Raw genomic sequence first — 26,414 nt, 5'->3', positions numbered from 1 at the left:
ACTTGTTCAGGTTCGGTGATATACTGGTATCGAAAACTTGATAATACCTTTCTTGTGATCTTGGCCAGTGCTTCTATAGGAGAGTATTCTTTATAACAAGACTGACTCCCCACTTCAAAACAAAAACGAAGCGTAAAATAAAAGGATGCTTACCAAGTGCAGAAAGAAAAGATGATTTTCTAACTTTTATTCATCATTCAAGGCACTTCAATGACCCTGTTTAGATTATAGGCATCACCTCTATGTCACAAAGATTTACCAGCTTCCAAGAATCTGCAAGAAAATGAAATGAAATAGAGTTTTAAATGTTACTGAATCTATTTTGTGAGATAAAGAAAACCTTGATCGTTAGCTTAAATGTATTCTCCTAATATTAAAGTATGTGTGGTCTAACTTTATTCAGTCATCACGGAGTTATCTCCCATATTTCACATTCATTAATCAAAATACTCACTGTATTCACTGTAGTCATAAATCATTTTTCTAAAGTAAATTTCATCACTCAGGAATGACAAATCCAAGTTCCGCGTGCAAATAATTCAAGGATGGAACCCCAGACCTCCTGACAAGAGGGTGAACATTTGACAAATCAGAGGAACATTCAATTTCATGCAAGCAAAACAGGATACAAAATAAGACGGGAAGAAACAAGGATAACAACTTAAAGATTTATTTACAAGTTAGATCATGGAATTATGAGTGGAGATAACTTATTCAAAGCATCAGACTTCCAAGATTAGAACCCATGATCATCATTTGTTTGATGTAACCACTATAATGACATCATTTGAAGAATTAATGCTCTAACCGACTAAGCCACAGAGCCTCAAAACATCATAAAAGTATCTAATTCAAATCTGTACAACCATGACAATTCCAGTAACCACAAATCTTGTTCATAGCATGACAAAATCGGGAACAATAATTGTATATTAGTGACAAGTACCATCAGGTGTTACGATAAGAGAAATTCAGCTTTCATATGGTCTTCAGGAAGCCACTTGTAGCCTTGATACCAGTGTTTCTACACCCTGAGATTTGTCCAGTTGATCATAATCTGTTATCAAAGAATTCAGAGATTCTAAACTGCTGGAAAAATCACCCATCTCCATTCCATCTACACTGGTATAATGATGTATATGAGCCTAAGAAAGAAAGAGACAACTATATTTTACAAGGATAACAACTTAGATTCATGAGGATCCCCTTTCTACCAGCTGGTCCTTGGACAAACCTCTTGACATTGAGCTTTCTCGGATTATCTCTACCCATTTTCAGCTGGGTCGAATAGAGTGTGATGGAAAAAATGAGCAGTATAAATGCACCCAATAAACAATATCAGATATGTGGAGTTGCCACAATAAGTTGCAGAGTAGAATTAGGTGTTCTAGAAAAGTTATGGCTATGTGGACTCTCTCAAAAAAGCTGAGTTGTCACAACCAGTTGCAAAGAAGCATTCAATATCTTCCGAGCACTTACACATCATAACTTCAAGCAAATGTTTCCCACTGACAAAGACAATATAAGCTGATATTTACCTTGCGTTTATAGAGTTTAACAAATCTATCTTTAAGACTGGTGAAACTATCACGTATACAGGTGTTATTAGACATGGTAAGTAGAGAATATGGCTGTCCTACTGGTGGTATATTACATAGACCGGTCTTCCATCCATCTTCATTCCATCTTATAAATTTCAAATTTGGTTTCAATCTGTGAATAAAAAATGAATGAAGGAATGAATGAATGAATGAACCAACCAACCAATCAATCAATAAAAAAAGTGGTTATTTATTTCCTCGTATTTATACATGTACTCCACAGAAGAAGGTTCTAAATAAACATTTATGTCAATGTGGACTCTCTAAAAGGGATACAGAGTTGACAGACACAGTTGCAGGATAACGTCAAGTATTCCAATGATCTTACCTATCAATATTACGTCTTATATCAGACATCTCCACATTCCCTCTGACCATCAATGAACAGGCTAGATACAGGCTGTGTTTAGGATCAGCTTTTATCAGCTGGTGATCTTTAGAGAAAGCATCAGTAAACATCTGATCCAACCTTCAAATACAAAACAATTTACTTAGTAATACAAACAATACTTTACTAACTTAGTAAACAATACTTAGTAATACAAACAATACTTTACTAACATATTAACAATACTTAGTAAACAATACTTAGTGAACATTACTTAATACTATTCCTTTTAAAACAATCCTACCTTCTTGGTGGAAGATGAACATCTTTAAATACATATAGTGGGCTCTGACTGGTCACCAAATAGTGTAACCGTGGATACGGCACTAGATTCATCGTGATCTCATTTAAATCGACATTTAATGAACCTTCGAAACGAGCTGAGCTGAAAATAGAACAGGATTTATTTCTCCATCAATTATATTTTATTATTAAACAGTATTGTGTGAAAATCTCACTTTTGCTACCTTGCTTCCCCGAAAACAAAATCATGTCCAACATTCCAGCCAATTTATTCAAATTTTTTGAGTGAAAGTATATTTAACATATTGAAACAAACCTCGTCATATTCAACAATAAATTAGCCACAATGTTATTCATAGCATCGAATGGTTTCTCATCTCGGCAGGTTGTATTGTCTATTGCTGTCAGGGTACTGTCTGTTTTAATATTACTGGTACTGTACACTCTTTTACCTGTCTTGCCTGACGGTATAGCCTGAGAAATCTTGTTCACTATATCTACCAATGCCTATAACAAATGAAAAAGTCAATTCCAGGTCATGACTTTAACAGCTTCCTTAATTAACATGTCAAAGGAAATTGTACGGAGAAGGGAGTAGCATTACCTGATTTTCAACAGGAAGAACACAATCAGCATGCTCTGTTAGTTCCCTCATAGCTAATACACTGTTATAAGGGGAGGTAACCACGTCATCTTCACCAGACGGATACACTGCAGTCACAAACCTAGAATAGAATTACATCAAATGCAGTTTTACATGATACTTTTCTCCTTCTGATTGGGCTTCAACAAGCAACAGTGAGAGTCTGTGACAGGGGGAAACCTGAGAGAAAAACTCAAAAGGTTGGAGCTATGTCAGGATTTGAAAACCGGACCGCAAGGTTAGCGAGGAAGCGTCCAACTCACTAAGCCACCCCAGCTCCTTACAATGAGAATGAAGAGCCAAATCAAGGTAGGTAACTCACCTATAAACATCAGGGTATTCATCAGCCAGGAGATTTAAAACGAATGTTCCTACACCAGATCCTGTACCTAAAATACAGACAAAATAAATTAGAGTCTTACATTTTGACAGGGTTCACATTTAACAAGAAAATCAAGAAGTTCCGGTCTATGTTAAGTTTCTGTCTTGAAACATGATGATCCTATAGTCTCTGAAATTGTTAGTTTGGCTGAGATCATATGAAATGAATGGAGTTTTACACCCTACTTATCTACAAGTGGAATATAGCTCAATTGGCAGCAAGTTGGATTGTCATCTGCTAGCAGATTACTTTCCATGGAAGCGATTCCCGATTCCCTCTCAAGGTAGGCAAATTGTGATGCCACGGACAGTGCCTTCAAACTCTATCAACCTAACAGGTTTAAGAAGACTAACAATGCCATGCAGTGGACAATGATGGAAATTAGAAATGGCATCAGCCTGTATTCAGTTCAAAACGTTCAGTTATTTTTGTTTAAGGGTTATCTAATTTTATTGTTTTTTCATTTGATATATTTATCAATGAATGAATTTATTCCTTTATTTCATTCATTCATTCATTCAATGAGGTGATCGTTACCAGGCAACGTAACACCGGAAATCTTGGGAAAACACCTAAAACACCTGGGGAAACACCCTTGTTACTTATAATAGCCTGCGCGCGCCGATAACATCATGGCTGTGTTTATGTGAAGACCTAATGAATCGAGAGGTTAAAGTTCAAATTTGGTTTCTATTTTAATGAGTCAAAGACATATTTAGCTTTTAGAAACGTGAAAAACACAGAAAACTGTTACTCAAGCTAAATGAAATCATCTACATGTGATTAGAAAATTACGCATTTGGAATTTTTATCGTAATCTACCGGGGAGTGATTCAGTGGCGAGAACAGCAGAGGGAATCCCGTGATGAATGATAACAAGAATTCAAAAATGGCTTCCACGTTGACTTTGCGCTCTAAAATAGAGGAAGACCATTTAACTTGTACGGTGTGTATGTGTAATTTTGACAAGCCGAAAGCTTTGCCTTGCCTTCATACATTTTGTCAAGGATGTCTTCAAGATTTTGTGGTTGGTCGGAATTATGAAGGAGAGGGGAGATTTCCATGTCCAATTTGTCGAGCGTATGTTGACATACCTGTCGGAGGTGTGGGTTATTTTCCCGATAATCATTTAGTAACGAGTTTGTTGGACACTGTAGAAGATGCCAGAAAACCTCCAAAGATTCCCCCAAGACCTAGGAACAAGTCTGACCCGTCTGCACTCCAAAGAAACAGCGAGCCAGTGGGATTTTTAGTCAGCACTAAAAACACCAAAACGACGCCATTGTACCCAGATTTGACAGGTGTAGCAAGAGTACAGGTAGATGATGATGTCACATCACAGCAGAACCAGCATCAAGTACTAGCCTGCAGTAATGGCTTGGTCCACAGATTTGGAAAGTTCGGACCAGGATTAGTTGATTTCTTCAAGCCAATTGGATTAGCCATTTCTCAAAATGGAGAATTTGTGATAGCAGATGAAGGCGGCAACAGAATTTTGATCTTCCACAGTTCAGGACAGTTACGAACCAAGTTTGCCTGTAAATGCACCATTAAAGATGTGACAGTGACGACTAAAAATGACATACTGGTCAGCGTAACCGGCAGTGGGTCGGCCATTATGCATCTGTATGACATGAACGGAAAATTGTTGTCTGAAATCGGACAACATTACAGATATGAAACTCCTAATGGAATCTGCTGTTTACGAAATGGTCAAATTGCTGTCACTGGGTTGGAAAAGTTTGGTGTTTATATGTTCAATTCCCAATACACGTTTTCTGGGACTATGATTGGTCGAAAAGGATCAGGTGATGAACGTTTTTTGTGCCCACGTCATGTGACCAGCGACAGTAAATCACACGTCATTGTCTCAGATAGTGTAAATCATAATGTCCAAGTTTTCTCTTCAGCGGGGAAATTCAAAGTTCGGTTTGGAGGTGAAGGAGAGAATCATGGGTATTTTAACACCCCGCTAGGAGTCGCCACTGACAACAAAGACAATATTGTGGTAGCCGATAGTAAAAATTATCGTGTGGAAGTGTTTTCACCGAAGGGACGATACCTTGCAACGGTTGTCAAGGACACTTTTGAAATTCAAAATGGCGTGAAACCAGTGAGTGTAGCCGTTACTAAAAATAACCAGTACGTTGTCTTATTAAATGGACCTCAATTTGCTGAAGTCAGAGTGTATGTGCCTCGTTCGAACGGGATGACAGGTTCAGATCATCCAGAAGCGTGTAAAACACAATGACACCCTCCTGCAATCTAAATATGAGACATTGAAGCGTTTTAAGTGTTTAGAATATATATATATCGCACTCGCATTGTGTACAAAAGTGATTTACATAAACATAAACTTCCTGAGTGCTTTTTTTACTGTGATAATGTTTGATTAGATTACTGGTATTACTTGTTATATGCAGGGATCACAGTAAGAATGGAAAATGTCAGCTGAAGGTCAAGGGGGCGAAAGGTTCCTATGTAGGGTACAGCCTGTATTGTACCGGAAGAAGATTTACCAAGAGGGTTCCCTGTATATGTGATTTAACTTTATAATGCACTAAAAATTGTCCCAGATTAGATTTTTTATTTATTACATATGATGTGTGCCTTAAATTTTTCTTTATCAGATTGTCCCTGAATTTTATTTCTTAATAAATGTAAATTGTTTTATTTCATTATGTGTCTCCTTTTTCTCAAAACTTTTATAAGATAGTTTCATATCAATAAGATGTAAAACTGGATCTTCTGTTTATCTGTTGCCGTGGGTTTGATTGATTCGGAAGTTTTCATTTCAAACTCAGACATAAATACTTCAATATAGTTGATAAATCTGCCAACTTAAATCATTTCTAACTTGAGACATGAAACCTAAAATAGTTTGCTGATATGTGACTCATTTGAATCTAAATTTAGAAACAATAGGTCAAAGGTATAGACATTCTTTTGTTTATATTGTAACCTTGGTGACTAAATACCCAAAGTTTATTATGACCTTAACAAGGTGACATTCCCCACTTATAGAAGCTTGTTGATATTTCCTAAGAGATGCCAAAATCTACAGATTTCTCACAAAGCGAGCATTTAATTAACCATTCCCTAGTTCACTGTGGCACTGCAGTGCTCTAATTAACATTTAACAATTTGATAAGTTACAATAAAGCCCCATTTATGTCAGAGAGTGGGGCATTGAGCAGCTTTAAAACAGGCTAATGGGAGTCCTCTTTGGTTTCTGGTTTAAGCGCAGGGTGGGGGTTGGGAATATGATGTAGAGGAATTGAGAGTTACCTCCTCCCATGGAATGTAATATAAAGAAACATTGTAGACAATCACAATGTTCAGCAGCACGTCTTATCGTCTCTGATATCATCTCTCCATATTGCCCTCCGTACATCTTGTTTCCTACTGCCCTGAAATAAAAATAATTGAAATACTCAATTGGTATAGGCCCTGCCCTTTTTTGATATCACATCTGTATATTCGCTGGCATACAATCCAATCAAATTGCAGCATTCCATGATACAAGAGAAGTTACTACTATAGTCAAGGTATATGATGAAGTTCGTATTAGCTTGAGATAGTGAAGATGATAGCACACTTACCAGTTGTTTCCACAGCCAGAGACATCAGTGATGAGTTGTTTACAGTCAAATACATCTCGTAATGGCCCTTTCATAATTTCACTGACTACTCCTTCCTCCATATCAACTAAAACAGCCTTCAATTTAAAATGAAATAGAGTTTTACACCCAAATTTCTTACTCCTTTTTGGCTAAATGACATGCAATGGAATTTGTTATTCTTTTTTTCACAAATTCTGGAGATTTGAATTTCAATTAGCTGGCCTGATGATGTACATACAAAGTCTATAACGAAATGCCTACTTACCCTGGCTTTAAGAGCTCTGATTCTTCCCTTCCCATTAGACAGGGAAATATTAACAGGGTCATCATAGCGACTGTCAACGTTCCTGAAGAAACTACATAAAGCTTCATCATATATACCTTGCTGAAAGTAAATTAAACACTTAGTGGAATTACAAGAGCCACAGATGTCTGACTGAAATTTGGAATGGTGCAAATCGATGCTATTAGTGTCCCAGATACATTTAAAAGTTTAGAAAACTGCCTTAAAGCCTCTACTGCTTTCATTTCAGACCTCGAAAAAAATTAAGAGAGCAAGTATCTTAACATTCACAGATCACCATAACTTTTCAATCTATGAAAGACAAATTATTCCCTCCTCCCCCCTGCCCCATTCTCCGAATTTTACCTGTTATCTCACCTTATTCACTGAAGCATGTTCTTTTAAAGCAAGATCCCAGAACTGACAACCAATCTGATTTCCACACTGTCCAACTGAAATATATGGGGAATATTTAAACCAAGAATCAAACCCTGCTTATTTTATGAATGATATTGCTATTATTGATTTGGTGGGGGTGGGGTGGTAACATTATACAGTCTCATTTGCATTCATGACAGGTTGTAGGCTTACTAACAACGGTTTCAGGCTCTGTTTAACATGTTACTAGTGGCTGTTAGGCAAGTAGATGAAATTTTCTTTTTTAGTAGAATAATAAGTTAACCTCTTCCTGCACTGACTGACAGAAGGCAAATAGTGCAAAATGCGTCATTGACCGAGTAACAGCGCGATCAACCGACCTTGGACGACAATGGACTGTGTCATCATGTATCTAACAGATCAGAAATCTGGTTTTCATTTCTCTTTTAGAGTCTATCTCCTAAAGCATCTGTGTTGCCATCAGCAGACGTGAATTTGGTGGCCATTTTCTTTTTCTTTTCAGGTGAGTGTAAATGGCCTTACGACAAATTTGAAAATTATCATAATACTCTTAATAGGTCTTCATTGAGCCAAAAATAACAAATTTCATAGAAAGGCATCGTTAAAAATTAGTTAAAATTGTGGAGCAATTTATTCATATAAGGCAAAGGTCCCATTCTTGAATTTTTGTCAAATAAAGGCATTTTACACCAACCGTGTGGCGCGAGTAGGAATCAAGGGCAAATAACTCTATTTCAACTCGCCGGAATGGTGAGACGAGTTCAGTCCCTTTGGTACTTTCTCCAAAATACTGACACGTAATTCTTGAGTTAACCAATGAAATAAAGCCACATGTAGGGGAACCTCCTTACTATTTTCTACAGTTCACACGTTTACAACCCAAAACATTTATAACACATTTGATCGTTACGAACAATCACAGAAAAAGTTCGATCTGAATTGTAGCTTATCATGATGATAGGTATGTAGACATTTTATTATTTACAAATAGAAATATTGGTAGCTTAGATTTGCTCTTTTCTTAGTGATCATTGATCATGTCCATTGTCACTGTGCTGTATCAACATCAACTCACTTCCAGTGTCAGTCATCAGTAGGGCATCAGGATGCATCAGCATCAGTTTCAAATTCTAAAAATGTCTCAGCCTCAGGAAAGAAAGAAAATCAACTAATAACAGTTCATCAGTATCTTAGGAGACAAAATTTCTGGATGCACCTTTAAGCGGCCTTAATGCATCTTCGTGGAGTGTATGTAAAATAGCAGTGGATGTTCAACTTAGGAACAAGTATCATAAGCAACTAACAGCACCTATTTTATTATTTCAGGTGTCCAAGTGACAGTTTGTGTGTCTATTGTGGCAGTGCTAGTGACGTCTGTCGCCTCGTTATACAGTAAAAGTGATGATGTTGTAGAACTTACACCGAGTAATTTCAATCAGAAAGTTATCAATGGAGATGAACTGTGGTTGGTTGAATTCTATGCACCATGGTAAGTTATATAACTCTGCAATGAGTTCCACTTAAAATTTATCTTTCCTGAGTGTGGAGAAATACTAAACTTTTGACAAAACTGATTGTAAGAAACGTCAGATCCACTTGTATCTCAATCTTGAACACAAGAATAGACCTTCAATTGGCCGTGTTAGAAATTATAAGAATATTTGTTGGAATGTTGCAGGTGTGGACATTGTAAAAGTTTAGCTCCAGAATGGAAGAAAGCAGCCACTGCTCTTAAGGTAGGAATCAACAATTAGGACTTTGTTTTAAGGCATTGTACGATATATAGACACTTTATGGAACAATCACTGGTTAAAGTTTTATGCAATATTTTGAGATGCTGCCCCTGTCGTCGTCAAGCACATAATGATAAAAGATATTATCAAGTAGCCTATTGGACAAGAGACAACAAATTAGGTTGCTTTCTCAACATTAAACTTATATCTATTGCTATAGGGAGTAGTGAAGATTGGAGCAGTAGATGCTGATGAACACAAGAGTCTGGGCGGTCAATTTGGTGTCCGAGGTTTCCCAACCATCAAGATCTTTGGTGCTAATAAAAACAGTCCCTCAGATTATAATGGTAGGCATAACTTTCATTATAGTCTGAATCATCCATTACATATGGGTTCTCAGCCATGGAAACAAATCATGGGCAACTAGAAGGCAAATCGTGTTGGCACAATCACAGATTTCAGTTGAGTGGAGATGATCTACCAGCTTGTCCATGGTCAACATCTTTGATCAACATTGATCTTTCCCCACTATCAGCTAGGTCTTGTGTTGTGACAGAAAGCCCAATAGTTGGGATGTCTTTCCAAAGGAATGTCTATTTAATTTGATGCTAATTGTCTGTGTATGGATTATGATTTCAGGAGCAAGAAATGCCCAGGGTATTGTAGATTCTGCCATGTCCACGTTGAAATCCATGGTGAGCTCTAGATTGAGTGGTGGTAGTGGAGGAGGAAAGAAGAGTGGTGGAGGCAAGAAGGTAGACAACTCTTTATATTTTTATGGGCAGACGCATTTTCACAATTTCAGGCTATTAAGAACTCCGACTTATACCTTGATTGCAATAGCCACCTTTTATGTATCACAGAAGTTTTTAAATGCAGCGATTTGATTGGATAGTACACTAGCGAATACAGCCAATGAGAAACCTCGTCATAAACACTGTAAACAATAAGCCATAATTTACATTTCAGGCAGGAGATCCAAAAGACGTCGTTACCTTAACAGACTCTAATTTTGAAGAGTTGGTTATAAAGGGCAAAGATCCATGGATGGTTGAATTCTATGCTCCATGGTGTGGTCATTGTAAAAACCTAGAACCTCACTGGGCCTCGGCAGCCTCAGAATTGAAAGGAAAAGTCAAATTAGGAGCTTTAGATGCTACAGTTCATACTGTCATGGCAGGCAGATACCAGGTGGGTTATTTTTAAAGGCTGTTGGAAAAAGGGCATTAAGATTTTGTTATGTGGACATTTATTCTAAAAAATGTTTAAAGCTTCAGAGAGCTGGCGGAAAAATCAACTGTATGTACAGGAGATCTCTCAGAGCTTTAGAATATACATTATCAAATTTAGAATATGTCTAAAGAACTCATCCACTTTATTTTAGGTAAAAGGATTCCCAACTATAAAGTTTTTCCCCGCTGGAAGTAATGGAGATGCTGAAGAATATGATGGTGGCCGAACATCCTCAGATATTGTCAGCTGGGCCAATGAAAAGGCAGCCGCTAATTTACCTCCACCAGAAGTTGTCCAGGTTTGTCTCTTTCTCGTAGAAGTTGATTTAGACACAGACGTACTCAAACTTGATGACCAAACAGGACCGCAATTTTTTGTTTCCAATATTAAAGAATTGTTGAATCGTTTAAAAGTGGTCTGCATATTGCATCACATTATCCAGTTTTGGGTGTAAAATTCCATTTAATTTTACTTTCAGATCGTATCCGAGTCCACTGTAACAGAGAACTGTGAAGGGAAACAACTCTGTGTAGTATCAATTCTACCTCATATACTCGACTGTCAATCAAAATGTAGAAACGCCTACGTAAAAACTTTAAAAGCTATGGGAGAAAAATTCAAAAAACATCAGTGGGGGTAAGAGCTTAATTTTTTTTATATTGTCCACACTCTCAAACAAGAAAAGTGCCTAATGAAGTCAAGGTATTAACCAGAGTTTGTTATATCTTGACATTGTGAAGTTGAAAAGTGTTTAAGGATGTCAAGGTAATAGCTCGATGCCTTAAATATGGCTTTCCTGATGAGGATTGTGTATCTGAAACATGTTAGTTAGCCCAATTTCTAAAACTAGCTGTCCTGATGAGGATTGTGTACCTGAAACATGTCAGCAAGAGATGAGCTCCAATCACTGATTATTTTGTGTCTATTTTTAGATGGATTTGGGCAGAAGCCGGTGCTCAGATGGAATTAGAAGAAGGGTTAGGTATTGGAGGATTTGGCTATCCAGTAAGTCAGATATTTTATCCCATTTCTGGACATTCATGCTTTGATGGAAGGCAAACAACCTTATAACTTAACAACTTAATCTTTTGTCTGTACCACTTTTCAAAACAAACATTTTATCTGTACCCCTTTTCAAAATGGCCAAACTTTATATTTCTATCAAAACTATACCATATGTAATATTTTAATTACCTTTTCTCCAGGCTATGGCAGCAGTTAATATCAGAAAGAAAAAATATTCTTTATTAAAAGGTGCCTTCAGTGAAAATGGAATCAATGAATTTTTAAGGTAAGTGCAATAACTTATATATTACTAGCTGTTCGTGGCTTTAATCTGCCTTCATAAGGGCATTAAAGTTTATCAGTAATTAGTAATCTCTTAGAAATATAAAGTTATGTTCTAACCTGTTAATTTCAGAGATCTGTCATTTGGTAAAGGTGCGTCTGCTCCTCTGAAGAGTGCTGAACTACCAAAAGTTGTTAAAACTGAAAAATGGGATGGAAAAGACGGAGTGGTAAGTGAATTGTCTTCCTTGTTGAACATTACTACATATTTTAAACTATCAAGGGCAAAAACTCAGGCTTTATTTCAACTTTAATCGTGCTAATTCCTCAAATTATTTAGCTATATGGCCATGGTGTTTAATTGGTTTCAAGTTTAATTGAATCTACGCAAATTTTAATGCCATAGCAAGTGCTTTCGAGAGTCAATCCAACGTCTGAAGGTTTCATTTTCTAAAAAGTTTTGGACAAGAAGGCGTGAAAGTAAAGATGTAATTTCAATTTCTTTTCAGTTGGAAGTGGAAGAGGACATAGATCTGAGTGATGTAGAATTGGATGACAAGGATGAATTATAGATAGAACTGTAGCGGTTATTTAAGACTGGGTGATTGTGTCTGAATGAAGAATGTTTGATGGGCCTGTTTGATTGGTATAATTGAGAGTATGTATGAAATGGTCGTGTTTGATTGATCAAGATATATATTTTTGTGTTTATCTTTTAGTCTAGTTTACTTTTAAATATTTCCAAGCCACCCCTAAACTCAACTTACCCACAAAACCTTTCTGCAATTGGGGTTGTCAACTCTGCATCTCTTTGAGTCCTGTGAAGCGAAACTATTAGTAACTGAACAAATTCAAAGCCATCCCAGCCAAAATATACAGTCTTTTATAAGCCCTTCCTTACTACGCATAGAAATTTTCCCATATTTTTTATCAATTTGAAGTAATTTTCCCTAAACTATGCATTAAAGTGCTCAAATCTGTTGAAAACCCTCCTCATGTATCAGGAACAACGCAATCATTTTGTATAAGATATCATTATTGTGTATTTTGGTACATCTGATTGGTTAAAATTGTGTTCTCTTGATTTTTCATTGGCTGATATATTTGTTGTATTTTATCATGTGATGTGAAAAACTCATTTGTTTGTTAATTGGTTTCAAATAAAACCTTTCAACTCTTTCTTTTGGGAGACTGAAAGCAGGGTAACAATGCTTGCTTGGGGGCTTGGATGATAAACCAAAGTCATGTGTACTAAACATTGTGCTTATCTCTTTTTACCATTAACAGATGGTAACTCAAACGTCAGCTAATGCCCATATTAAGGTCGACCATGTTCACCTATAAGACAAGTTAATATCGAGAGGTTTATTAGAAACTGAGCAGTAGGTTTTATATATTAATAATGATAGATAACATGTACATTACATCAAATAGGTAAAAGGTATTTAAAGCACTGCCAATAGCGAGGATTTCAATAACAAACAAATATACATACTGTCTTCCCACATCATCAGTATTTTACTGATTATTTTCATCTGAATTAGTATATCGGCTTCAAAATAATACTGTTAGTCTTATATTTTGACTTTTGACTGAAAGTTCGTGTTGAAATTTCTCGGAGGGAAGTGTTTTATATAACATGTTTATGGAAGCAATGAAATTCTAAGACTATCAGTATTTTTGAAGCCAATATGACAGTTCATTAAAATATAAGCAGTAAGATTCCGTTTACCAACAAATAGTAGCATAACAGTAGAAAAATATATACAATAACAAACTATTAACAAAACAAATGGCTTATTTTCCCTACCAATAAAATCTCAGGGTGTTTCAAGATACGCCCCTTTTTGCATATTCATGATCATTAATCATATATATATATATATATATATATATATATTGAAATATGAATATATGTATATGCCCCTTTATTGAATATTCATTTCAACAGACATTGACCTAAAGATACCCCCCTATTTGCATATTCATGAGTTCGATATTTACATTGAGGCATGCCCATGATCCCTGACTAACATAATTGAATATTAAACGTTTGCCTCTACTGTACTGTACCCTTTTTTGTTTTTTAACTATTCTGTATCAATCTAACGCCAGATTCATTCATTCATTTCTTTATTTACTAAATATTTTCATCTTCATTCATTCATTCATTCATTCATTCGAAATATGGATAAACACTAAATATTTTCATAATTCTATTCATTCATTCATCCATCTGGTCATTCATTCATTCATTCATTCATTCATTTGGTCAGTCAGTCAGTCAGTGAGTGTATCTATAATCTACAGTTATAATCAGGGAAGTTAGTGTGTTCTGTAACTAAATTAGTTTGACTGTTAGTGGTAGAGTTAGTTGTATGTTGATTATTAATAGTGCTATCATTCTCTCTCTTCTTCAATATCTTAGCTTTATTGACTGGTGGACCTAGAATATATCATTTTATTACATTAATTATTCTATCTGAGACATGAAAATGTAAGAAATTCACAAAAATTGCCTCTATATTGCTTGGCAAATACAGCCAATCATAGGAAGTGACAGAAAGTCTGTATACAATAAACCATAATGTTTACAGTCTTTCTGTGGAGAGCTCTGATTGGCTGTATTTGCCAAGTGATATAGAGGCAATTTTTGTGATACAAGAAAGGTGGCTATTGCAGTCAAGGTATAAGGTGAAGTTCGTAATAGCTTGATATTGTGAAGATGTATTGCGTTAGACGACATCCCTTATGTTTACAAGGATCCTTTCTACCAGCTGGTTCTTGGCCAAACCTTTTGGCAATTGATCTTCCCTGATTATCAATTCATCAGATGTAGATGATTTTAAACAGATATTAAAGTGACTTACCCACGTAGCTGAGTAATACGGGTAAAAACATTAGACCATGAGCAGCTCCGAAGATCACAATACCTAAATACATTCGGAAATAAAATACTTGGAACAACTGGGATTTGGAAAAGGCCAGCACGATTATTCCTACCAATTTGGTTAAAGTAATTCCAGATAATACCTGTAAATAGACAGAAGAAATGAATAAATGAATGAAGTATTGAATGAAGTATTGAATGAATGAATGAAGTATTGAATGAATGAATGAAGTATTGAATGAATGAATGAATGAAGTATTGAATGAATGATTGAATGAAGTATTGAATGAATGAATGAAGTATTGAATGAATGAATGAAGTATTGAATGAATGAATGAAGTATTGAATGAATGAATGAACACTAACAGCAAGATATCAATAGGTTAAGGATAGTGTGCAATAAATTTGTAATTATACAGTATATCAATATTAAGTATTTTCTATACTATTTGATAGTCTACAGATGGTAACTTTACTAGAAGATGAAAGATAAAAGCTGAGAAACTTACTGAGCTGCCCATATGAGCCAGAGAGTCTTTAGCACGTAGTTTACGAGTTGTCATGGTGCTGACTGTGAACGCTCGTGTTATATGTGAACAGAACTCCACCGATATTCCTACAGCCTGTCAAATATATTATTAAATACATAAATTGATGAACTAATTAGGCAATTAAGGATTTTTCCACATCAGGGGCTGACATAGAAAAAGTATCTTGTCGTTTGGATCAGACAATAAACTGAGGCTTCAGACTGTGCAAGTTAAAGATCTCTCAACAGTTGGAAATCAAAAAAGAGTAGGCTAATGCCACTGTCCTGGCAAAATGTCCCTCATTGCAAGCTGCATTAGCTCATAAGTTGCAGAACAGTAGGATGTAAAACTCCATTCATTTCATTTACAGATAAGCATTTAGAAAATAATAAACATAATGGCTTACCATAACTAAGTTAACCAGAGCGACAGCATTAAGAGAGATGTCCCACATATACATCAAGCCTAATAAATCAGCTAATATAAAACATATAGTGATGACAACCATAACAGCCGAATAGAAATCAAATCCCAGTAAAATAAACGTCACCAGAAATATAGATGCTATACATATTGATAGGTTGAATATAGTATCATAAACTATAGTTAGGTATTGTTCATAAAACACATAGAACACACTGAAAATAGTTCAATATTAAATTGTTAAAATGGTTTCTTAATGGAATTTGTTACAGAGATTGTAAAGAGGTTATCTTACTCTTTTATGTGTATCAATTTGCACCATTAGAATTTTCAATCTGACGTCTCTTGTGATAGTGACGTCATAGTAGAATAACAAGAACCACAGACATCAGATTGAAAATTGGAATGGTGCAAATTGTAAGTTGTCTCCCAGATACACATAAAAAGTCTAGAAAACCTTCTTAACAATCTCTTTAATGTTCATAGGACCTACATGTTTTGATCTACCAAAAATACCAAGTAGATGTATATAGATACATAAGTACATAAATACATAAACATAAGTACATAAATACATAAGTACATATACATAAGTACAAAAATACATAGATACATAAGTAGATAAATACATACCTATATGGGAAAACCTGGAAGTGTTCAGAAGAGTTTTGAAAAGAGTTGGTGATATTTTCTGCTATCTTTCTGGCATATTTTAAAGCATCTATATAATCTTTAGATGTCTTACATATAGAATGGTACGTCATAAAATACGTGGCTGAAACACAAAATAAACCATGTCATGTACAGAGTTTTACATCCTAGTTTCTTTCTCCAGTTAGAGTAATGATGGCAGTGAAATATCGACATTAATATATGGTATTTCATCATCATATAGGTTGTAACATTGCATTGAATACATTGTCACGAAAGCACATGCACAGGACGTGTCATTAGGGAAGAAAGGTTGTAACATTGCATTGAAAACAATGTCATGAAAGCACAGTCACAGGATCATGAGAAAGGGTGAAATTTGTATCAATAACGTCAAGACATTTAAATATTTGATACAACTCTCCTCTACCCATCACCATTTTAATATTGAAAACAGAAATATTGCCTCACCTCCTATAGTGTTGGTATCATTTTTAATCTCCACAGCATTTCCATAAGCAGCATGACCACTGAAATATAAAATATAAAAACTAGATACTAGCAATTTAGAAACCACAAAACTGAACTTTATTTCTGTTAAAATTTGTAAAACTGTGTCCAGATATCTTAAAGAGGTTTCTTTTAAGTCATATATATGTAATTGCCAATAAAATCGAGAGAAATTCTGCTGACATTTTGTTGCCCACTAGCACCATCTGTTGACATACACCAAGTACATTAAAATTTCATATTAGCAGCGTATCTATAGCATGAATTCTAATTCTTACTAACCCTTTAGCACATTTGATTTCTGGATTATCTTTCAAAAACCAAGGTAGAAACTTCATAAAATCTTGTTTTTGTGGTCGATTGTCTTTAAACTTAGAAACATTACACTCAATACAGTTAGGATTCGTGTCTGTAAAATAAAACAGCAAATATTTCAAGCTCTACTCCTTTTTTTTGCAAATAGTGAAGTCCTTAGAATATATTGACACTTTGATCTTATAGTGGCCAGTTGAATTGACATCTGCTGGGAAATCAATGGCGGAGGGAGTCCTCTTGACAGGAGAACAAGGCCTGCATTCAAAAAAAAAATAATGTGTTTCTATAGTTTTGTTATACACCTTTGTTGTTATTCTTTTTTATTCAATACTTCAACTGTTCAATACACCTAAGAAAACTACGACAAAATTTTGTAGTATTTTCAGGTTCTAATCATAATGTTATCTAACCTATAGCTTCACAGAAATCACCGGTTGTATTGTCATAGCGACAACAAGATGGCCGCCCTCCAGGTTTCAACCAATTAAAATAATCGTCTAACCAATCATTGGAGGAGTGGGATATTTTAGTTCTGTAACAAAAAGGAAAAATCATTTTAAGAGACATCTTTGCCATCTGTTTAACCAATCGTACCCTGGTCTCCGAAAAGGAAATTTTTTAGCTGAGCTAATCAGTAATAGTGTTTACATCCTACTGTTGACATTCGAGACTTTAAATCTTTTAATCAATGTGTGTCCAGAAATATCCGTGTTTAAATGAAGACTCGTCTCAACCCCTGAAAATGGCGAACCACGGCCTTCAAGGGAGTATAATACGTACATGTTAGCCCACTTGGTGGCTTGGTATATTTGACCATTAAGAGAGTTTTCTGGACACCCGTTTCCACTACACACCGCATCCTGTCCCATCTTGGATTCATAATTATGTCCGTCTTTTACCACAAAATACACTGGAGCTCCCACAGACAAATATTTATTCAAACTTTCAAAATAATCCAAAACATAGGAATCCTGAAAAATATAACAGATACGTATATTCAATACTATTAGTTCTTACATAAAATAACAGAAATATTGTAAAAAATAATAACACATGAAACTGAATGCTCCAAGTGACTGTATTCACCTCATTCCATGTTAGCGTCAAGGTATAAGATCAAGACGTAATACCTTGACCATTGAGAAGATACCTGAACCAAGACCAGTTTAGTTCGAAACTGAAAATATACTCACCTCTGGCATAGACAGTTTCTGATCCAATCCTACTTCTAATCTAGGTATCATAGCAACACTGGTACAAAAATACCCCACAAATACCACCATCTACAAAATATATTATCATCAACTAAATCCCTTTAACACAAGGTTATTTTTAAATTGATATACAAACAGCTGAAATTGAGCTCTATCAGCTGGTAAAGTAAATATTTAGATAACTATACAGATAGGTGAAATCGAGCTCTATCAGCTGGTAAAGTAGATATTAAGTAAGACAACCTAAGGATAGCTGAAATTAAGCTCTATCAGCTGGTAAAGTAATTATTTAGACAACTATACATAGAGCTGAAATTGAGCTCTATCAGCTGGTAAAGTAATTATCTAGATGACTATACAGATAGCTGAATACAGCTTTATCAGCTGGTAATGTAATTATCTAGATGAGTATACAGATAGCTGAATACAGCTCTATCAGCTTGTAAAACTGGTTCTATATTTTGAATATAAAATAAGAAAAGAAGCCTACCACTATTGGTCGAACCCATTCTTTCATTAGAAAATGAGAGTAATAGTTCTTCATGAATGTAAATAGTATACCATCAGCCTGTAGTTTATCAGTGTAGCTAGTCTTACTACAACAATAACAGTCAAACCTATCTTCCTAAACAAAACAAAGTATAGAAAATTATCACAATATTATATATACTATATAGACACAGCTTTATAGAACAACAATCACTGGTTAAAGTTTTATACAATGTTTCGACGTCTTTCCCCCGTCGTCCTCAGGCACATGAGACTGTTGAGATCAGGGGTTTTCAATGGTTTTCCATCTTTTTCATTCTATTATTACCTCTTTCAATATCCTAGATCGATTGAATAACCCCCTTCCCCCTATAATTCTTACTATTTCCTAAATTTCTCTTAGGTTTACCCTGCAATCTTTTTTTCAGAGAATATAGCCTAAAACATTCTGACTCTAACCCCACTCTGTATTCCCCAGGTCACCAATCTATGCCAACTCATCCCCTCCCTACAAACCAAGCACTGTATAAATGAAGACACTAACCTCTTCCCGATGAGCGTCTAGAGCTAGGACACTGATAAGACAAGTAATCTGTAGAAGGAAATTAAACAACACCGCCATAGCAGCATATAGAGAGAATATCTTTACAGCAGGCATATCAGTTAGAGCACCTAGAAAATACGATACAAATTGGCTTATTAGGGACAGGTTCACCATTTTCAGGGGTTGATTTTAGTCTTGAGTATATGAAAATAGTCTTCAGAACTGTTCAAAGATCGCGCCATTCCTTCAAAAATACTATAAGGAATATCACTTTTGATTAATTTCGTTTACAAGCTTATGTTCTCTCTGAAATTTGGGGAATCTGATAGTTGAACGTCCTGTTGTTATAGTCTCTGACAACCAGACATCTCTTAATTACAAAGAATAAGATAAAGGGAGGTAATAAGGAAAGAAACATACCAAGGAAGAAGGCCAATGATTCAGATAAAGATGTCAATAACATACTGGGACCCACTTTACCTATTGTTCTACCAACTTGTTCTTCTATCGTCTCTCCAGCACGTCGCTTGTCTCTCTACAATTAGATACATAATACATACATTACAGTTCTATAACTCTCTCTTACAATAGATACAGCTCATTCCAGAATTTCCTAATATTCAGGTGGCGCTAGTCACCACCAACTTAAATTCTGAGTACTGTTTAATCCTGTTTCATTGCACGTCTGGTTGAATCTATGAATTCTTAAAAGCAGAACTCACCAATCCAGTCGCTATATTCTTAGACAATCTTGAGAGCTCATAACAATTTGAAAGCCGTTCTCAAGTTGTCAAATACAATCATAGGAGATGACTGGCAAATACAGCCAAATTAACAATCCTGCTTCAGAACCCATACAAACCTGGAATGTCTGAACAAGGATGAAAATATTATCCACACCGACTGCCAGGACGAGGAATGGTACCACCTCAATGATAATAAGAGTAGCAGGTTCTCCTACAAAGCTGAAGAATCCCAGAGAACTTGATACTGACAGTAAAACTATTAATACTCCAACTAGACCCATTGTTACTTTCATATCAATCTGAAATATACAGTGAGTGACAACCTATATTATATTGAACACTGGTGATTTATAACAAAACACAAGACAATATTATGGAATGTAATTCACTACTTTAATAAGGTTAGGCACATAACGTTTCAACACAATATACACGTGTCGTTATCAGATGTAATGGCAAGAGAATAAAACATAACAAAATATATACCAACAAGAAACAATATAGAGATTAAGAGAGACAATAGATAAAAGGGTGATTTAGTCAAATTCCTGTTGTATAAAGCTGACATGCACTCCTCCTTTACCAAAACTTATGAATTAATGAACACTTGGAGAAAAATTCCTGATCTTATTTATTAAGCTGGCATGAATAAATAAAAGGCCAAGGACGTCTGGGCAATAAAACACAAAGAGTGAAACATAAACTATACTTACAAAGAATCTCATCGTACTAGAGGGAGGCTGTTCATAGCACATCCAACAACAGCTAGTTAGTTTACCAAGAGCAAAGGTAATATACCCAAACATTATCAGATAGCTAACAACAATAGTTAATACATCAGAATAGCTCTCTCTATTTAATTCATCCTGGATAGATCTCTGCAAATAGAATTAGAATGAATGAATGAATGATAAACAAATAAATAAATGAATGATTGCATCACACTGGCAAAACAAACAAACAAATAAACAAATAAATAAATAAATAAATAAATAAATAAATAAATAAATAAATAAATAAACTAGCTTACCTCAGAGCTAAAAGCTATGCTCATGTTAGGATTATCATAACTCTTCATAAACTTAATGAACTCTGATTCCCAGGCCTGGGCCTTGACGTTTTTATTGTCGTCAAGGTGATTGTTGACAATGAAGGTCATGACGTGGGCTTTTGATGTTTTATAATCATCTCCTGAAATGGTGAAATAACTGTCGTTAGTTTTCACGCAGTTCTTGTATATTATAACACTAAAGATAGGACTAGAGGTTACGATTTGATTGGATTGTATGTTAGCGAATACAGCCAATCAGAGTCCTCGACAGAATGTCTGTACACAATAAGTCATAATAAGTCTAGGGCTACAATTGGCTATATTTGTATGTGTACAATCCAATCAAATCAATGCATTCTGTGATATAAGAAAGGTGGCTATTGCAGTCAAGGTATGAGACGACATTCGGAATAGCTTAAGATTGTCAAGATGCTCTTCTGCAATACAAACTTTCAGTGAAATGAACTCAACTAACCTTCAAATCCACCGAACGTAATCCAAGGAAAGACGGGACCTCCAAATTGTCCCAGACAAGATGAATGGAACGCTGTAGTATCATTGACAGAGGCTGGAGCCCTGAAAATTATTTTCTTACATTAATTAAGTGTCATTTGTCTAACCATATAATAAAACAGTTATGACAAGATTAACATTCATTGGGTTGTGGGGGACTAGGGGTGGGGACTTGAGATTGGGGAACTGGGGGTGGGGATGAGATTGGAGGGTGATATCGGGGTGTGACCTACTTTGGGGGTGTGAGGGGTTCAAATGACTACTCTGAGGGTGTGAGGGGTTCAAATGACTACTCTGAGGGTGTGAGGGATTTAAATGACTACTCTGAGGGTGTGAGGGGTTCAAATGACTACTCTGAGGGTGTGAGGGGTTCAAATGACTACTCTGGGGGTGTGAGGGGTGAAAAAAGGTTGGAAAGAATACATACCTAACACAGAACTGTAAGTGATCTAAATAATCTGCTAAAATATAGAAATGATCCTCATCCCAGATCACTGCATCTAATTTCTTCAAACTGTTTTGATAATACTGTAAGGAACTCATGATAGTACAATCATTGTAATCTGGCGCCAAGGGTTGGAAACAGATATCTTTTAATGTGACAGTTTCGTTGTTATGTACTGCTGTTAGATTACTTATATCTTCTTGTAGACGTAATAACTGAAAAAATACCATCAACCATTTTCTAACTGCTGGCCAAACATCCTGGCTTTGATCTTTTCAAGTTAGGTATAGGAGGATCCTTTCTACTAGCTGGTCCTCGATCAAACCTCTTGACATTGATCTTTCCTATATCAGCCATAAGCTTACCCATTTATAGCTGAATTGACAGAGACCAGTTCATAAACCAGCCAAAACTTAGCAGTAATTTCATAGGTTTATCCAATTCATATTTTTAACATAGGAAGGGAAATAACTCTTGTTAAGTTTAGAAAAATCAGACCACAATGTGTCAATACCTGATGCATGAATTCTAATTCAAAGATACCATTAAAGACAACATCTTGACCATAAGGTGGAGGGTTTGTGTGTATAAATGAGGTATCATTACCAGTTTTTGTGATAATCAACTGTTCTGTACGATAAAATGGCCTAGAAATACAACATTGAAATAATGAAATGAAATGAAACGAAATAAATGGCTCTAAATTTATGAAATGAAACACTGTGAAATAGAGTTTTCTATCATTTTAGCCTGCTTAAAACTGGGCCAATGAAATCAAGTTTAATATCCTAGGAGATTATCTTCTATAACATCAGACCCCCAGTAATAGTCAACAATACTTACACAAAATGAGAATCAAAATAATCTTTTTCTTGCCGGGCACGACTGCTGGGTGACGACCAGAGTTCAACAGGGTCGGTGGTGACGTCAAACAGGGTGATGCCCACTGATAGTAAGAGAGATATCAATATAGCTAGTCCTATTACTAATATTGGTCTTCTAGCACAAAATACACCCCATCTACAATTACATATAATAATAAATGAAAACATTTGAATGGATTTTTACGTCCTACTTTTCTGCACCTTATGGCTAATGAAGACAGACAACGCCATGTAGTGCGCGATGTGATATTTTGCGAGGACAGCGACATTAGCCTGCTCTTTTTCAATTTCCAACTGTCCAGGATCTTTAATGTGCACAGCCTGTAGAACACGCGGCCACAATTACAATAATGTAGATAGTAAATATGAAAATGTAATAATTGTAAACATTCATTTCAAAATGTCTGCTCAATGTCAGATTTCACGCCTAATATCTTACCTTGTAAAAGACTTCTCCAAGACCTGTTCCATTTTGGCACCTATTTTCTCCATGCATCCCAGATCTTCCTCTTTGATGTTGTCATATCTACTAGACTTATCTTGATCTCTCCTTAAATCATAATGATAAACCTCGCTACTTCCTTCATCATCTTCATTACAGTCTAGTCCTACAATCAATATATCAATGAATGAATAAATGAACGAATAAATGAATGAATGAACAAATATATGAATGAATGATTGAACGAATGAATGGTGCTTCATAAGCTTGCAAACCTTGAATATGTTTATGAACTTCTTCCAATGCCATGCAGTGTGATATAAGGGAAAGTTTACAAGAATAGTCTGTAGCACACACGGCACCATCCCTTTGAGCAGATGGAAGCGTTTCAATGTCTGCATCTACTCATCTTTATGACTGATTGAGGCAAGAGTGTACACAAATTGAGTCTCACCTAAAGAGTCCTGAACCATGATGTTATAACAAATAGCGTAGGAACCAAAAAAGAGCAGGAAAGTAAGGAAGATAACTCCCATGATGAAATCATAGCCGTCAATATGTAATATCTCCCACGGACTAGGAGGTGAGGGCGGTGGTTTTACAGGAGAACACGCTGTTCTACAATCCTGAATATAGAACATACATTATAATTACACCAGACTGTGCTTAATGATGAATAATTCATGGACCGGTTCATTAGGGAATCTAATCCACTTTTTTCATCCAATTATCATTGGCTAAATTTTTCTATTGAGTGGATACTTCATCATTAAGTAAATTAGATCATGTGACATTTTGATTGACAGCTTAGTAAGTTAGATCTTATCAAGTTAAAAGTTTCGTTTCAGTTAAGAAGCGGTAGAAAGGTGAAAATTTAAATAAAATGCAGTTTCTCATACTGCTCTCAGCTTCTGATTGAAATAACCAAGACCAAAGACAAGCAGTGTACAATGAGGGAAACCTTAAAGTTTGGATATTGAACCTACCTGACAACTACAAGGTGATGATGTATTGGTTAATGGTTGACTACAAGGTGTTATATTTCTAAATAATGGATATATGGTGATGTTGTCTGGAAATCTGACAGAATCATTACCCACGTAAAAATTAATCTTAAAGGGAGTCTGACCATTGATGGTGTCCCCCATATAATCTAACCAGTTGGTCGTGTTACAATCTTTCGCTGGTTTGCCACATAATATATCTACAATTAAATCAATTCTATTAGAATTTACATCCAGTGATTTAAAATTCCACTTAATAAGGACCAATTTTGCAAATTTAATGGAATCATACAGAGTTTTTTTGATTACAGAGGATCTTAATGTTGGATTTTAATTTTGATAAGTGACACATAAGCCAAATTTAAGCTCTAGAAGACAAAAATCAAACAAATTAATTGACCTCTGTATGTCTTCAGCTTTAAGCTCTGGTTCTCGGTAAGATCTTTCAATTTCCAATCAAAATCTAACAAAATTCCGTCATTTTTAGACTAGCCACATATTGTGATCTGAATACTGGTGAAAAATTCAAGAATTGATATCCTACCTAAAGCTTTTTCATTAGCAGCAGGTATTTCTACATCACGACAAGAGTTGTACATTCCATAAGCGAATTGATTAGATACTGTATAATCTACCACTGTTATTAAAGTTTTATTGGTTTTAACATCTACTCTAGTGGTGTTCACATCTACAAATAAATATCTACTTTAGTAAATTACCCAACAAATCAGGTCCTCAAAACTTGGGTCTTTTTCCTGAGGCAAAAATTCTGTTGCCTTCCATTACATGGCTCTTGGTAAACCACTTTTACCATAGACATCAAATAAGCCAATTATTCAGCACACTGGTTCCCAACCTTTTTCAGGCTTCACACCCCTGGAGCAATCACTTGGACCTTTCACACCCCCAAAAATTTGTATCATCCACATTTACATCATGTGATGATGTGAGGTGCACTCTCAATTCAAAATAAATTCTTCTCCTACTCCAGTTGGCCACACACCTGACACCCTAGTCCCATACCCCCAGCCCTGCTATCTTTAAATATAAATGTGTAAATAGAAGATAACATTAATTTGTTAACAGAAAACTCACGGACGAATTCACTGTGATGTGGATCACAGGTAAAATAACAGTACAAGTTGACAAAATTCTGGAAACAAGAAGGACATCTGCTAAAAACTTGGAAAGGAACGGCCATATTGGTTTCTAAATCCTTGAGCTGTCCAGTGGAACAACATGTCTTTGTTTCTTCACCTGAAATAGAAGAATTGGAATAATAAATTATGGGTGATACGGGGACATCAGGTTGACTTCCAGAAGCAGCAGCCTGAAAATTGGAATGGTGCAAATTGATGCTATCTGCGTCCCTGATAAACCTCTTTACAAATTCTTAAAGTAGAAACAAACCTGTATAAAGAGATGGACAGTATTTCTCTAATATTCTCAGACCATCTGTATCATTAAGAGTTTTAGCTGGACCATAATAAGGACAATTCTGGTCTTTGTCTGTAATTGGATCCTTCCCACAAATGTCATACCAAACACAATGACCAGCATCAGGGGAATCAGTGGCTTCCAGATCTTCATCTAGGTCGTCTAAATTGTGGATCACGACCTCTTGTCCATGAGATACATTGTTATTAATATCTTCAGGAGTAATAGAAGCATAGTACAGAGTATCAACACTACCAGCAACCTATAAAATATAAACAGTCCTTAAATTTCAATCAAATCGAGAAGAATCTTGAATGCTGATTATCACAATGTCAAGTTATTACAGAATCTGTAAAATATCTTGATGTATCACAGAAGTTAGTAAATGAAGCGATTTGATTGGATTGTATGATAATACAGCCAATCAGAGGTCTAAATAGAATGTATGTGAAGGCAAAGCCATAACGTTTACAGTCTTTTTGTCAAAGGCTCTGATTGAAAATTGGAATGG

The 26,414-nt window shown here is 35.6% G+C and overlaps 3 protein-coding genes across 3 annotated transcripts; 1 reads left to right on the top strand and 2 right to left on the bottom strand.

Moving 5' to 3' along the window:
* Positions 1–655: 655 nt before the first annotated feature.
* On the bottom strand, positions 656–8,047 carry LOTGIDRAFT_224456 (hypothetical protein). Its single transcript, XM_009047704.1, has 12 exons — positions 7,922–8,047; positions 7,542–7,615; positions 7,146–7,265; positions 6,860–6,975; positions 6,546–6,667; positions 3,198–3,264; positions 2,837–2,957; positions 2,549–2,739; positions 2,234–2,374; positions 1,930–2,070; positions 1,539–1,713; positions 656–1,145 (listed from the first exon to the last, which is right to left on the bottom strand). The coding sequence occupies exons 1-12, from the start codon at positions 7,947–7,949 to the stop codon at positions 990–992; spliced, it is 1,452 nt and encodes a 483-aa protein (XP_009045952.1). The 5' UTR covers positions 7,950–8,047; the 3' UTR covers positions 656–989.
* A 340-nt stretch (positions 8,048–8,387) lies between these two features.
* Positions 8,388–12,994, top strand: LOTGIDRAFT_151365 (hypothetical protein). Its single transcript, XM_009047703.1, has 12 exons — positions 8,388–8,523; positions 8,889–9,051; positions 9,241–9,298; positions 9,516–9,642; positions 9,935–10,050; positions 10,265–10,486; positions 10,680–10,826; positions 11,007–11,164; positions 11,461–11,533; positions 11,734–11,819; positions 11,949–12,045; positions 12,325–12,994. Exons 1-12 carry the CDS (start codon positions 8,514–8,516, stop codon positions 12,385–12,387), a joined length of 1,320 nt encoding a protein of 439 aa, XP_009045951.1. The 5' UTR covers positions 8,388–8,513; the 3' UTR covers positions 12,388–12,994.
* Positions 12,995–13,167: 173 nt separating this feature from the next.
* LOTGIDRAFT_199271 (hypothetical protein) lies at positions 13,168–26,015 on the bottom strand. Its single transcript, XM_009047702.1, has 26 exons — positions 25,877–26,015; positions 25,562–25,723; positions 25,011–25,154; positions 24,449–24,666; positions 23,901–24,088; positions 23,460–23,567; positions 22,980–23,156; positions 22,651–22,783; positions 22,119–22,351; positions 21,654–21,754; positions 21,158–21,318; positions 20,858–21,005; positions 20,244–20,413; positions 19,802–19,916; positions 19,382–19,509; positions 18,839–18,973; positions 18,328–18,417; positions 17,915–18,105; positions 17,545–17,666; positions 17,102–17,228; positions 16,781–16,839; positions 16,292–16,433; positions 15,642–15,873; positions 15,215–15,328; positions 14,686–14,848; positions 13,168–14,261 (listed from the first exon to the last, which is right to left on the bottom strand). Exons 2-26 carry the CDS (start codon positions 25,665–25,667, stop codon positions 14,113–14,115), a joined length of 3,654 nt encoding a protein of 1,217 aa, XP_009045950.1. The 5' UTR covers positions 25,668–25,723; positions 25,877–26,015; the 3' UTR covers positions 13,168–14,112.
* Between the last annotated feature and the right edge of the window lie 399 nt (positions 26,016–26,414).

The sequence above is a fragment of the Lottia gigantea genome, assembly GCF_000327385.1.
Source record: "Lottia gigantea unplaced genomic scaffold LOTGIsca_115, whole genome shotgun sequence".
Lineage (NCBI taxonomy): Eukaryota > Metazoa > Mollusca > Gastropoda > Lottiidae > Lottia > Lottia gigantea.
Note: the sequence above shows the minus strand (reverse complement) of the source record. Positions and strands in the feature narration are given on the sequence as shown.